The sequence below is a fragment of the Trichosurus vulpecula genome, chromosome 4 (genome assembly GCF_011100635.1).
Source record: "Trichosurus vulpecula isolate mTriVul1 chromosome 4, mTriVul1.pri, whole genome shotgun sequence".
NCBI classification, from domain to species: domain Eukaryota; kingdom Metazoa; phylum Chordata; class Mammalia; order Diprotodontia; family Phalangeridae; genus Trichosurus; species Trichosurus vulpecula.
This window is the reverse complement of record NC_050576.1, coordinates 186,028,104-186,043,138: the sequence shown is the minus strand read 5'-3', so window position 1 is coordinate 186,043,138 and position 15,035 is coordinate 186,028,104. Positions and strand designations below refer to the sequence as shown.

Below are 15,035 nucleotides of genomic sequence, written 5' to 3'. Positions count from 1 at the left end.
GGCCTGAGGCAGCATCTAGGGGATCGTCCCCCTGGCCCCACATTCACCTTTGTCCATCATCCCAAGGCTCTACTTGAAACTCAGACAGGATATCCATAGACTTCAATCCTTCTATGACAATGAACAGTCAGCTTTGATGACAAGGAAAAGGGGATTTGAGAGAAAAAAAAGGAACTGATGACAGGAATTTTTAAAAAGGAGAAAGGAAAGAAAAGGGGCCATTGTCATATTTTTTTTAAATGCACAAAAGAGAACAGGAGGAGGTTCAGAAGGAGACACAAACAAGTATGATCTTTTTTAAGCAAAATCTCAAAATTATTTTTGTTTGCATTTCTTTTATAATTATTGATTCAGACAATTTTAAGGTTGTTGATAGCTTACATTTCTTCTTTTGAAAACTGCCTGTTCATATCCTTTGGCCACTTATCTATTAGAGGATTGCTCTTGTTCTTATATATTGAATTTATCATATTCTTTTTTTTAAAAGCAAACTGTACATAATAGAGATTCAGGGTTTCATTGATAATTCCCTTTTTCTGTTCTGTGTATATAGAAATGTTCATATTGGTCAATGTTTATCAAGTACAGAGTTTTTTTAAAAGAATCACAGCTTAGAAAACACATAGCTCATCTCTTCCTATCCAAAAGAGTATGTAGGTATATTTGTGGCACAGAGTAAACCTCCATGATGTTCATTGGCAGCCCCCAGCATAAAGGTCTTTGCAGTGTTGTTGAGAGAGGTTTAATAAATGCTTGATAAATGGCGGGGGTGGGGGGCAATTACAACAAGAAAGGGCTTTTGACTTAAAGGGTCTGAGCAACATGAGATTTAGAGTTGAAAGAGATCTTAGTGATAATTTAGTTCAATCATCTCATTTTACAGATAAGAAAACTGAGGTACAGAAAAGGTCCTTCTCAAGGGGACAGTAGAAAGTAGCAACCAAGAAAAACAAGGTAGAATACAAAGAACCCTAGAAACACACCTTTATGAAATAATGCACATTTTAAAAAAGAACCACAGAAATGAAGGACACACTAATACTGTGATGTTATCAGGCAAAGTGAATGAGAATAAATATATAACCCAATGGGGACTGAGGAAGTCAGTGAAAAAGCATGTTATCATATTTTATACATTGAAATTAATTTAGATGTATTAGTTACTAAACAAGTAGAGATATGTTATTTCTAATGATGCATTTATTTTTTGTTAACGTAACAGAGTCAGGATCTGAACCAGTTCCCTTAGCTCTAGATTCAGAACCAGTGCTTTCTCCACTTCACGAGGCTACCTCTCAAGGAAGTATTATGAGACTCAAGGGGGGAGGGTCCATGATGAATGGGAAGAGATGGAAAGGGCAAATTCAATTCAGCAAATACTTATTAAGTGCCTACTATGTGGGGCAAAGACTCTGTATTAAACAAAAGCTATTGTCAAAACTGGGAAGCAATTGGGCAGAAATTGAGTTTAGACCAGCACCTTATACCATATACCACAACATGCTCCAAATGGGTATAAAATATATAAATATAAAGTCACGTAAAATATCAAATATAAAAATCATTTAAAAATGAGAGAATGATGTGAAATACCTTATACAATTATGACCAGGAGGCAATTTTTTTTTTCAGAAGGCAATTCTTAACTAAAAAAAAAGGGATAGAGGTAATCATAGGAGATAGAACAAACAATATTAAATAAAACTGAAAAACTTTTACACAAAAAATTCAGCTAGAATTAGAAGACAAATGGGTAACTGGAGAAAATATTTGTAGCAAGTTTCCCTGGTAAAGGTCTGATATCCAAGATATATAGGGAACTGATGTGAATATATAAGAATAAGAGTCATTCTCTAATAGACAGTCAAAGGATATATGCTGATAGTTTTCAAAAGAAGAAATGCAACCCATGTACACTCTTACAAAAGAATGCTCCAAGTCAATCATTAGAAGAAAAATGTAAATAAAAACAACTCTGAGGTTTTATTTCCCATCCATCAGATTGGCAAAGATGGGAACAGCCCATGTTGAAGGGGCTATGGGAAGACAAGCACAGTCATACACTGTTGGTAGTCCATTAATTGGTCCAAACCTTTAGATAATTTGGAATCACATTTTAAAAGTCACTAAACACTCCTTGACACAACAATACAACTACTAGACAGATATTCCAAGGAAGTCAGAGACAGAGCATCATTTGTAATGGCAAGGAACTAAAAACAAAATAGGTGCCCATCATCTAGGAAACGTCTGAACTGAGACATATGAATGTAAGGAGATATGATTATACCATATGAAATGACAAAAAGAAATTAAATAAGTTTAGGAAGACTGATGAAGAGTGATATAGCAGAACCAGGAGAAGTCAGTCAAGCATTTATTAAGCACCTACCATGTTATATATCAAGTAAATAGCAACACTATGATCCATACTCTGGTCTTCTGACTCCAAGTTCAGGCCTCTTGCCACCATACCTCTACCACAATGCTTCTCCATCTGTGTATCTCCTTAACCCTCATCTAGGTGGTGAAGTGGATAGCCTGCCATTCCTGAAGTCAGGAAGACTCATCTTCCTGAGTTCAAATCTGGCCTCAGATGGGTGACCCTGGGCAAGTCACTTAACCCCATTTGCCTAAGTTTCCTCATCTGTAAAATGAGCTGGAGAAGGAAATGACAACCATTCCAGTATTTTTGCTAAGAAAACCCCAAATGAGGTCACAAAGAGTCAGACATGGCTGAAATAACTGAACAGCACCAAGCTCCTGCTATGAGTTAGTCATTGTGCTAAGTTCTGGGCATACAAAAAGAGGTAAAAAACAGTAAATTGTTGCTCTCCAACAATTTACAAGATGACCACAATAACATAAATATTAAAAACAACAACAACAAGTAATGAGCCTATGTTTTCTGAAGACTGTTGGAGAAGCAGGTCTCCCACCTCTTGAGACAGAAGTGATGGACAAGAATTTCAGAATGAAGCATGCCTTTTCTGACATGGCCAGTGAGTTGATTTGTTTTGCCTGACTATACTTTCGGGGATACCCTGTATGTATTTAAAAAGGAGAGTTTTATGCAATGGGGAAGGAGATGAGAGGAGGAGAATCATTGGAAATAATATAAGAAAAAAAGAGAAAAGCACCAATAAAACTTTAAAAAAAATTTAAGTACATACTATGTACAAGGTAATACGGTTGAGAGAGAAAACAAAATGGTCCCTGCCCTCAAGGGACTTTTCTTTCTATTGGGAAGATACAATATGTAGCCAGATAAATGAAGCATAATGCCAGATAACTGGAGGAAGGAGAGATTACTAGACCCTGGAGGGAGCAGGAAGAGCTAGCATCTGAGATAAGCCTTAAAGAAACATAAAAATTCTGAAAGTCAGGGATTGGGTGGGAGTGTATTCTAGGGACGAGGAAAGGCTTCTAAGAGTACATGGTTGTGGGAAATGTGTGTCAACTTCACCAAACAGCTGGTGATCTAAGTTGACTGGAATACAGACTACCTGAAGGGAAGAAATTGAAATAAGGTTGGAAAGGCAAATTGGGGCGAAACTGTGGAAGCCTTGAACACCAGGCTAAAGGGCCTATATTTATCAATAAATAGGGAGCCACTGAATGTCTCTGAGCAGAAAAGAGCCATTGCGTCTTAGGAAAATTATGTTGGGAGAGACTGGAAACAAGGAGATTAATTAAAAGTCTATTGCAACAATCCAGGCCAGAAGTGATAATGGTTTGTACAGAACTGTGTGAAGAATAAGAGGGTATGCTTGGTGTCTTCCCAATCTCCTGACTTCCCACCCACCTTCCTAATGGGAGCCTTTTCTTAGCTGCAGCTATAACTAAGGTACTTTTGTGTCTTTATGAAAACTCAGAAAAAAAAATGGAACCTAAAAGAACAGAACTCAGTTCTCTGGGTATAACCCCTTCTGGCTCACACACATCCCTCCACTAAGATTTCCTTGTGCCAGAAATCAGAGAGCAGGAACCCTGCAAAACAAGTCTTTTCAAGGCTTGGGGAGGGTAGAGCAGACTAAAATCTAGGATGATAGAAAATTTGTCATTCTAGAACAAGTTCAATTTCAGAGCATCCCAGATTCTAAGAGTGTAATAGGTCCCAGGGGAGGTCTGAGAAAGTGGCTATCACGCTGGAACTTTGATTTAGGAGATCTGGCTTTGAATCCTGTCTCTGTCACTGCCTCAGTGATTGAAGCTCTGTCTTCAGCTCAGTCTCCCCATCTGGACAATGGGAGCGACAGCGACCTACCTCACTGGGTGGTCTGCGAAAAGTTTTTGAAGACCTTAAAGCACTATTCAAATATGCTATTGCTATTTAGCCCAGAGGCTGCTGAAGGTGAAAAGGGAGAGAGAGAACCTGGTCAAGGGTGGGAAAGCACTTAGAGAATGAAATCAAGGCCAGAGAGAAAGTAGGATATGTAAGTATTGTGCTTGTGCTTTGCCCCACTGGGCCAGGGGAGCACAGAATATCAGTGCCCCCACTGAGATGGTCCTGGACAAGTCAATTAGTATATCATTAAACAGCAATAACAAAATCTGCTTGCACAATCTTGCTCCCCCCTCCTCAATTACAGGAGAATCTGTATTTGAGATCTTCCTGTCCTCCCTTCCTTGCCCTCCCCCACGCCTCACCACAAGGAGATTCCCAATCCTCCTATTCCAGCCCTTTCCTTGTGGTCGGAAAATCCTCCTTAGCTTTAAACTAATTTAGAGGAAAGGATAAAATATCTTGAAGGTTCTTAAGGGGGAGGGGGAGTGGAGACCAAGGCTGGCTCAGTGTTTCCTCCCTTAGACCCAAAGACGTAGGGGATCACACTTGGAGCTGTACCGGGAGGGGGAGGGAATGGTGGCAGCAGAAACAGTGCCAAGGGGACCATTACTACCCAAGCCAAAGGATAGCTGCCTTAGCTGGCCACAGTTCACTCTACCCACAACCGCCCCTGAGCCCACCAGGTGTCCAGAGCCTGTCTGCCTTCTCCGTGGGCTCTTCCCACCTGGTCCCCAAATCCTATGCCTCAAAGGGATATGGGGTCTCTGATTCTCTTCCCTTGCACCACTTAACCCACGCTAATGTAGTAAAGGAGCAGCTGTGGAGGGGGCAAAGCACAGCTCTGGGAAGGGAAGACCCCCGATCTAGCCCAGAGCTGGGTTCCCAACAGGGACCCTTCCCTTCTTATCCTAATCCCAGTCTCTTGGTCTGTGGGGTGTGGGACCCCTCAACTTCAGCTAAGTCTGGCGCTTACTGTCCCAGAGTCTCCAAGCTATTCTCTTCCCCATAAGGTCTCTCCACTCTGCTTATGGAGGGTTAGGGTAGATTGGCACCCATTCCAACACTCCACACACACACACACACACACACACACACACACACACACACACATACTGAGATTCCTCTGGAGGACTCCAGGTCTGGGTACAGGACTGCCTTATTGCAGCTAATCCCCAGGTGTCCTGTGTCCAAGTGCCCACATATGTGCCTACCTATCAACACCAAGAGTCACAGAACCAGAACATGTCAGAGCTGGAAAGAACCTTGAGAAATCTAATCCCACCCCCTCATTTGAGAAACCTCGAGCTCCAGGAAGGGGAAACGGTTTGTGTTCTCCCCCTCACCTATCCTACCCCCACATACCCCCATGCACCCTCCGGAGCCAGGATGCTCACAACTGCATTCATCTGCTCGCATGTTTGCACATGCATGTAGCCACCAGAAGCACACACACATACACACCTGCGCGCCCTTCTGCACGCCCCAAATAGCTCATAGCTCTCCTTCCAAGGACCCCCTCCCCACCTGCCTCCGGCCATGCCAACTTTATCCCCTCCTCCTACCTGCTCCCTGATCCGGGCTCAGCCCACCGGCTGCCTCCCTGAGCACCGCCAGCAGGAGCCAGAGATCCCCCCTCATGGTGGAGTTGGGGGGCCTGGGGCCCCGGGACCTTGACCCCCCAGCCCCAGGGGCCCGGCCGGGACAAGAGAGGAAAGGAGAGAGAGGATGGCTGGGCTGGAGGCAGAGGCGGGGGGCGCCGCCTGCGAGGTCCTCCTCCCAAGCTGGGGACAAGAGGACGGGCGGACTGAGAGAGGGCCGGCCAGTCAGGAGCCTGCCTGCTGTGGGCTGGGAGCAAGGGAGCAAAGCAGTAAGAGAGCGAGGAGGGAGCGAGAGCCGCGGCAGCTGGGAGCCAGGGGGGAGGGGGGCGGAGAGCGGGGCGGGGGACGGGGGTGTAGGAGGAGCTCCGGCCTGCCCGCCAGCCCGCCTGCCCGCCCGGCTGCAGGGAGTCGGACTTGCTGCTGGCAAAAGGGCCAGGAGCCCGCGGGCGGCGTGCCCTCTCGTGGCCTCCCCCGGGACGCCTCTGGCCGCCGCCGGCTGGCTTGGGCCAAGGTAGTGGGAGCAGCAACCCCACCCCCATTTCTATGGCGCTTAAAGGGTTACGAAGAAGTAAGAAAGTCGGTTCTCACGCCCATTTTACAGAAGCTCGGAGAGCAGCATCTTAGTGCGGTGGATGCGAACCTGGGTTCGAATCTTAACTCTGCATCTTACAAGCTGTGTGACCTTGGGCAAATCACTTCACGTCTCTGGCCATCAGCTTACTCGTCAGCAAAGTGAAGGGGGTTCTCAATCTATAACCCTTTTGGCCCATTACTTGCCTATGGTCATGGAATTAATCATACAAGCACCCGCCCTTCCCCGGGACTAGGGAGTAACAGTTGATTGGCCCAGAGAATTTTGTACCCACTCCACAACCCCCGAGTCCGTACTGCTTCCTTAGTGCCTTCTCTCTGACATCATCTCCCACCTACCTTGAATATATATCTTGCACACATATATACATACACATACATATATACATATACATATATGTATTGGTTTGATGTTCTCTCTCCCATTATAATGTAAGCTCCTTGAGGGTGAGGACTGTCTTTTGCTTCTTTTTGTATTCCCCAGGACTTAGCACAGTGCCTGGAACATAGTAGGCGTTTAATAAATGCTTATTGACTGACCATTTTTTTTATTCTGTTGTTAGAAGATAATTTATTTTATTTTATTTTACTTTTTCAATTAACCAAAATTTTTCTCTCCTTCCCACTACCCCCCCCCCCCACTGAATGACAGCAACAAAAAAGTAATTAAAAATCAAACCATCATAACAAATAATCATGGTCAAGTCAAGCAAATTCCCTTACTGGCCATATCCAAAAATATGTCTCATTCTGTAATTTGGGTCCATCACCCCATACATCCCACATCTTCCATCCTCTGGAATCCTGGTTTGCAGAATGATTTTGTAACCACCCTCCACCACCACCACCACCCCCCAGGTGCTACCCTAAGGGGAAACTGGGGGGAGAAAGCCCTGAATGCTCCTAATTTACCACTCTGCTTAGTCCCACCCTCACTGACTGATCTTACTTGCATCTCATTTCACTAAACTCTGCCTTCCTTCTCAAGATAATCTCTAATAATTCTGTCCTTGTATTGGAGGTCTTGTTTATTTCCACCTTCCTCCCAGCACTCCCCCAGCCTATAAAGAGTAGGGAGGTAACCTTCTCCCTTGCCAAATCTGAACTCTAGTCTGGTTCTGCTCACTTTGAAATATTTTCATGGGGCCTAGGTCTTCCAGTTCTTCTCTTGGGCCACCCAGGCCAGCAGGCCAAGAGAAGGAGGCAGGAACAGGGAGGGGTCCCAGGGGAATGATGATGGTGGGAAGACCCTGACTACAAATAGTCAGGGAAAGCTCCCTCCCCCAGAAGCCACACTAGTCAAGATGCTATCTTTCCATGCCAGAAGATGGGGGCAACAAGATTTATTTTAAGTTCCGACCCAATATCCAAGACAGAAGCCCAAAGAGAGAAGTGTTCTTTCTGCATTCCCTCTTTCCCCACCCTCTACTCCCCTCCCCACTTGTCACTACCTTATAATAGACTCAAGTGATAAATCATCTTTCTCCCCTTTCAGGACAAGAGTAAAAATATCCACAATTTTGGAGACTTAATAGACAGCAGGGAATCAGGTCAGGACACTGAAGTGACTCTTTCTTCCCCGGCCTACTTAAAAGTCATGAAGAAGGAGCTGGGGTGGCGTTGGTTACTGAATACCATTCTCACCCACGATAGTTCCTGGAGGGAGGTGTATGGGGAGAGTGTGGAAAAGGGGGGAGAGGGTACAAGGGACAAAGGAGTATGGGAAAGAGAGACTGGAGAGTGGGAATGGGGGTGGGATGGGGTTATCTGCAGAAAAGAGCTGAAAAGATTCTGGGAGGCGCTATGGGAAGGAGGGGCTTGGTTGGAGAGTTACATAGCAGGGATCAGGGACTTGCTCGTCTTTTACACGAAATGTGTAATTTACAAGTTAAGACGCAAACCAAATATCAATCAACTTCTCCCCGGGCTTCCTCCCAGCCCCCACATCCTCTCCTTTTTGCTCCAACCCAGTTCTCTGTTCTAGCAGCCAGGGCCCCTGTAGTCTAGCTCTTCCAAAAGGCCTTTCCTGATTCCCCTAGGTGTTAATGCCACCCTAAGCACTGTTATTGTTGCACATATTCCTGTTAATTTGGTGTATCCCATTAGTAGATTGTAAACTCCCTGAGGGCAGGGACTCTCATTTTTCTATTTATATCCCCAGTTCCTAACGCAGTGCCTGGCACATACTTAGGCACTTATCAAATAAGTGCTGACTGATCGATTGATTCCAGCTCCAGAGTCCTCGTGTGCTGTTTGCCCTGGCACAAGCTCCATCCCGTAGCCGCCCGTTGGCTTGGCAGGGGCTGCCCTTGGCATCTCACTGATAAATCCCCTTTGTCCCGGGCTGCGCGGGGGTTCCGGTAGGAGACCCCTTTCCAACGCGGCCTCCTGCTGCCCTCTAGTGGCGGCTCCGGGGGATGCCCCAGCGCCTTCGGGCCGCATAGTTCTCGGTTGCTAGGTTTGGCCGTGAGGCCACTTTGCGGGACTCGGAGGTGCCCGGCAGTCAGGCATTCTTCATCTCGGGGACCCTTCTCGCTGTCTTCAACAAGGAGAGGGGATCGAGGTGGAATCCCTGAGGACGGAATCCAAGCTCTGGCCCCGGGGTCCTAGCGGGGTGCCCCTCAGCGGCTTGGGAGGGAGGGAGGAAGGTCTGGCAAAGGAAGTCTCCCTTCGCCCCCGCCCCCCGCAAGAGCATGGGGAGCAGAACATGTGCAAATTTAAAGCCCCTCAAACGTCCAGGAGTTTCAGAGTATCCTCCCCTTTCCAACCCGCCCTCCCCCTTTAGAGTGCAAAGACGGCGGAAGGGTCAACCTCAACACGCTTATTAAGTAAAGCAGGAAGTGGGTGATCTAATGCTCAATTTAAAGAAAAATCCCGTCCCCCACGCCCGTGAGATTTAGGCTAACTCTTTTAAAAAGGACACTAAAGAAGGGGGCACCCGGATTTGAACCGGGGACCTCTTGATCTGCAGTCAAATGCTCTACCACTGAGCTATACCCCCTCTGCCGGGCAACACGGGCGTAAAGAGAACTCTTAGAGCCTATCTCCGCGCAGGCGCCATAGGTTTTTGCCCAAGAGTGGAATTGTTTTCATAATTTATCCACCCAGAGCAGGAAAAGACTGTAAGGCGGGCACTGTGTGAGCAACTAGGGATACAAGAGAAGAGCGAGAGTCCCGGCCCTCAAGGAACTCACTTTGTAGTAATGGGATACAATAAGTTCACAGATACCTATGTAATATGAGATAAAGGATAAAAGCTGTTTGCTGAACCTGAGAGCTCAGGATTTCGGCTGATGTCGGAAAAAAGCTTCTTGAGAGGGTGCCCCCTTCCTACAGGACCCAGCAGGGGTCTCGCAACCCTTCTTGGGAAACCGGTGGCGGGGGGCGCTCCTTACAGGAAAAGGAGACTCTCCACCTCCAATAGTCCTTCCTCTTACATTGCAAGGATGGCCCTCGTTCCGCTCCAAGGCTCTTTCCTAGTCCTGGCCCGATCTCGCCACTGGTGCTCAGGCTCTTCAGTTCCAGAGGACGCTTCACTCAGAATGGAGATATGAAAGCAGGAGCAACGGATGGCCCCAGTTGTTCTGAACACAGTGGAAGTCTTGACCACAACAACATGCTGCTCGGTCCCCCAACCTCCCCCGCAACCCCCACTCCCCAGCCCCACCCCCACCCCACACTGTATGTACACCACTTTCTCCAGGAGAGGGAAAATAAGTTACCTCCTCCTGCATACTCTGTAACAACGCTGCACAATCGGTGGAAAGTGTGACATGCCTTCGTACAGGAAAGTGTTTCGGTCCAACACAAACATAAGCCTTTCCCTAACTCCAAATAACCTTCAAACCCAGAGGTGGAGGCAGAAGTGGACTTTAAAGCCAGAACAAAACACGTCGTGCAGGGGGCACCCGGATTTGAACCGGGGACCTCTTGATCTGCAGTCAAATGCTCTACCACTGAGCTATACCCCCACGCCTGCAGGCTTTCTCCCTAAGCATTTACCTTGGTAAAGCAAGGGCGTGGTGGTTTATTGATGATTGGTCAATTAAGGTTGGGTGGGATCGCTCGTCATCCTACACTTGAAAAAGAAAAGGTAAACTGAGGAAAACACAAAACTAAGGTAGGAGCAACCAGTTTAGATGCCAAAAGTCATTCGCAAGTTTACTGCAAAACCACCAGCCTAGGGAGAAAAAGACATACCAGGAAAGAGCTTTATAGGGAACCTCAGGTCAGCCTTATATCTCAGTTCTCCTGGATTGATAACTGCCCTGTGTAGAGTGGGATTATGAACACCTCACTATTAGGGCTCCAGGAGGTTATCTGGGTGCCAGTACCACCCAAGGGCAATACCTGCCTCTGTCTTCTTGTTCTGTCTAGACTGTGAGGGTATATTGCCTGCGAACAACACTTAAGAGACCCTTCCTCCCTCAGGGATGAGACAAGCTCAAACCAATCTAGCCTCCTCCTACCTCTTCCCAATGCCCGGAGACTGTCTCTTTAGCTAGGCTCTGAGTCAAAACTTCCAAGCAGTGTCCCCTCAGCCACCAAGCCATGCCAAGCTGGAAAACAACTACCATAAGCACAGTAATAAGTATTGCTCATATTTTTCTCTATCCCTTTTAAGTTTCTAAGTCTAGGCAGAGATCCAAGTCCTCGGTTACAGATAACTATCTAACTTAGAGTTAGATACTCCTAAGATTCTGTCTGACATTACATGTAAATGAATTTGAGCCAGGACAAATGGTAAGCTAATGAGTCAAAGATATTGTTCTCTACCCACCTAACCACATTCCTGTCTTTATTATACATATCTGGCAGCAGCTAAATTTGGCCATTCAGAAACTTCCACAAAGCACTCCACAAAAATCACTGAAGGGTTGCCTTTCTTTGTATCCCCACAATTTAGCACAATGTCTGGCACATCCTAGGTGCTTAATAAATGCTTATTGACTCACTTATTGTCTCAAAAACATGACAGGTTCAGTTCTTCTGATGACATTAAGCTAAGAGAAACTGGTGGCCAGCATAAATGAAGCCTGACAAGCAACCCCAGTTTATCCTGACCCTTCCTTTTCTGAAGCTTGTCTATTCAGGCCCTAAATGCAGATCTACTAGCATTTTAGCCTGGAATGCTTCTTGTCCAGGAGCCAGAAAGCATAGGGAAAGGCAAGGGTACAGTTTAAGGAAGCAGATAGCTTAAGAAGGCATTTGTTTCCCCCTGGTCCCCCAGGATATGGGTGTTTTTTTTTTTAATAGCCAACACGATTTTTTTAGCACAGTTTTTTTAAGCCAACACAACTTTTAAAAAAATTATTACAAAAAGATGAACACATAGACACTGAAAAGACTTGGGTGGGAGTAGGAATTGAACAAGGTGAGAGGAGTAATTGACCAAAGGGATGGAAAATAGAGGGATGGGATTGGAAGGAGAACGGCAGATTTAGAAGGAAGGGGTTAGAGTCTAAAAGCACATAGCTTGTACCAAGGCTGCCCTGATCTATCTTACTGACTTATTGAAATCTCCCTGAGATTGGGGAAAGGATAAACAAATGAAAGAAAAACATGAAAATCCTTTATTATATGCTTACAATATTCAAAAGACTGGGCTAAGAGCTTGGGGTAAAGGATGAAGGTAGATAGATCTAGGAGATAAAGAAGAGGTCCAGTGTCTGCCCCTTTGCTCTCTTCTCTTCCTTTCTCCCCAAAAGTGTATTCTGGAGATTTCAAGGCCTGGTGTGTAGGTGGGGATGAAGGGGTGGAGGAGGGGAGAGGGAAATGCACAATTCTTATTCTCTACCTCCTTGCCCCCAGCACATTCACCCCTGCCTTGCCCAGTGCCTCAGGGAAGGGCATGCATTTCCTTAGAGGAGAGACATACAGCTTCCCTCTTCTTCCTCTCTCTCAGAGTCTGAGGATGGGCAGGTAGGCAGGTGAGCTGACAGCTAAGTCCCAGGAGGTTTTCAGTCTCACTGTCCAAAAGACAGACTCTACCATCTGCCTCCAACACCCTCTCTCAGAAATGTAGGGAAAAAAATAATTTTGCTATTTTTCTTCAACATTGTCCTTAGAAAAATAGGATACTCAAACCTCTCTGTTTAACCTGAGGGCACAAAGCAAGAGGTAGGCTGCTAAATAGACATGAATTGGCAGTAACTCAAGATTTCATCCACTCTAACCTTGCTGGAAGCTGTAAGAAGAGGCAAAGGACAGCAGTTAAATGCTATCCCCAGAGTGATGATGGTCATCTCCAAAGCAGTACCTCGATACCTTAATTGTTTGACTTGGCTTCTTTCTACCAGGCCTACCTCTCTCTCTCTAACACCAGGCTTGTCCTTCTTTTAGGCAGCCTGACTTTTCGTGACCCCATTTGGGGTTTCCTTGGCAAAGATACTGGAGTAGTTTGCCATTTTGTTCTCCAGCTCATTTGACAAATGAGGAAACTTAGGCAAACAGGGTTAAGTGACTTGCCCAGGGTCACTCAGCTATTAAGTATCTGAGGCCAGATTTGAACTTAGAAAGATAAGTCTTCCTGACTCCAGGCTCAGCACTCTATCCACTGTGACACCTAGCTGCCCATAAGGCATATGGCCTCAAGACATAGGGCACCCATATTTGCAAGGCATGAAAGTAATTTAAGGAATGTTTCACTTGTACCAAGAGGTTTATTAGGTGGGTATGCCTAGGGCAGGCCAGATTCTCCTGTCCTACTCCAATAGGGAGGGCAAGTTTCAGGATAATGTAGGACGTCTGGGTGGCTAGGTTAACTCCCTCCTGCCACTGGGGTAGGAGAGAGATGGCACAACCAGAAATGGGCTTGCCTCTTATCTGACTGAGCCCTGGACCTCTCTGTCCTACACTCTGTAGGGGTTTAGACAACTGTCTATACCCATACGGGTCTTGTCTGAGAGTAAAGGGAGGAGAGAAGAGATTGTTCTGGGGAACAAGGTAAGAGTCCCAGACTCTCAGGGCTGTCCCCAGGCTCAGACTTTGCTTACCCTTCCCCTGTGATGGCACAGCAGGTATGTATGTGCCGTGGATGGTCTTTGATAGAACTGAGGTGAAGAAGTGGGAGATTTCTGAGGTGGTCATTGAGCTCTTCACATCCTGCTTATTGGCAAAGATTAGCACTGATGAATCTGGAATATCCTGCCAGAGAAACTCCTTTTAAACATTAAATCGTACAGATGAGTCCCTCCCAGTACCCATTCGCATTACCCACTGATTCCCCCTCCCCAACCCAGGGCCACTATTGATTTCCCATCCCCAGCCTCATAACCAGCACCAGACTAGTCCAGGCTTTTTAAAGTGCCCAGATCAGGAGACTGGAATATCCAATTGCCAGTAAGGTGGGCACTAAGCTTGGAGCTGCAGGTGAGATTGATGACCTTGCAGGTGCCATCAGAAACAAAGTGATGGACATAGGTATGACTGCCACTTGTGGGAGATCAATTGATACTTTTCATGGATGGGTGTTCTGATAGGCAATGCTTGGTTCAGTTTGGAGTTAAGCCTACAGGGTCCCTGAGAGAAGGTTACCTGATTGAGTAGGGGGGTAGATCATTCGTTTCCCAAGAAAGCTCTTGGCCACTTGACCATTGTGGTGCTCTATCTCAGCAGCCCCTCAGCCTCACATGACATGCCAGCTTCTCATGGGCAGACATTCCCTGTTTATGATCAATCCCTGGGATGATGAAATGGGAAGCAGAAGGAAGTTATAGCTTTCTGGTCTTTCCCTCAGCTTACTTGCTCTCTTTTCCCCTGGGTCTCAAGTTTGATAAGGATGGGGTACAGGCTATGGGAACCCCCTTGGACCCCACCTTGAATCTTCCCATTTGATTTCGCATTTGGTTGTGGCCATAAGCTTTTCACGCCCAAATCTGTTACCCTTAACCTAGCCTAGCCCTCCATTATAACCTTCAGCTATTTCCCACCCTTAATCCCATTCCTGGAGTCTGACCTCCAGTCCCATCAAGACCCTCCCTGAACCCCTAGTCTAGTCACCCCATACTACTTGGCCACCCTAGATCCTTCCCACAATCTTTCTGTATATAAGATCCATTTGGCCTCCATGAAGGCACTCAGATTCAATCTAGCTCAGATTGTTCTGCCCCGCTTGTATCAAGGGTCACAAAGGCTCAAATTCCTTAAAAGTCTAGCCAAGGCTTAGGCTCCTTAAGAATCTAGCCAACTTGGTGAATCTTTAATAAATTTTGTTTTTCTTTGGCTGAAAGAAGGCTTGGGTCGAATTCATTCGGGCAGGACCTGGCGTGCCGGTGTTTTGGGGTCTGGAGCACCCTTAAACCTCAACAGTGATGCCTAGGTAAGATACTGGAGATGTTCTCTGGAGGGATCACTGCCCTTATGCCCGCCCCTCAGAAATATTTTGGTCCCTATCCTTATTCCCAACTTTCAAAATTCTCTTCTATAAATCTTGGATGAGAGAAATGATTACTAATAACCAATGGTTTGGGGAAATCCAGAGTTCTCCCCCTTTTTCTAAAGTCCTCATTTCAGGGCTCAGCCTCTGAAGGAAAGGACTAATGATAGATAGGATTAAA

The 15,035-nt window shown here is 46.2% G+C and overlaps 1 protein-coding gene and 2 non-coding genes across 3 annotated transcripts in view; all 3 read right to left on the bottom strand.

Annotated features, from left to right (window-relative positions):
* Positions 1–5,926, bottom strand: part of PLXDC1 (plexin domain containing 1) — a 110,977-nt gene extending 105,051 nt beyond the window's left edge. The window contains exon 1 of the mRNA XM_036755623.1: positions 5,851–5,926. Coding sequence (XP_036611518.1) covers positions 5,851–5,926 — 76 coding nt within the window. The remainder of the gene's footprint in view (positions 1–5,850) is intronic.
* Positions 5,927–9,406: 3,480 nt separating this feature from the next.
* On the bottom strand, positions 9,407–9,478 carry TRNAC-GCA. The gene has a single exon. It is a non-coding gene; the product is annotated as a tRNA-Cys (tRNA).
* An 898-nt stretch (positions 9,479–10,376) lies between these two features.
* TRNAC-GCA lies at positions 10,377–10,448 on the bottom strand. Its single transcript has one exon. It is a non-coding gene; the product is annotated as a tRNA-Cys (tRNA).
* Between the last annotated feature and the right edge of the window lie 4,587 nt (positions 10,449–15,035).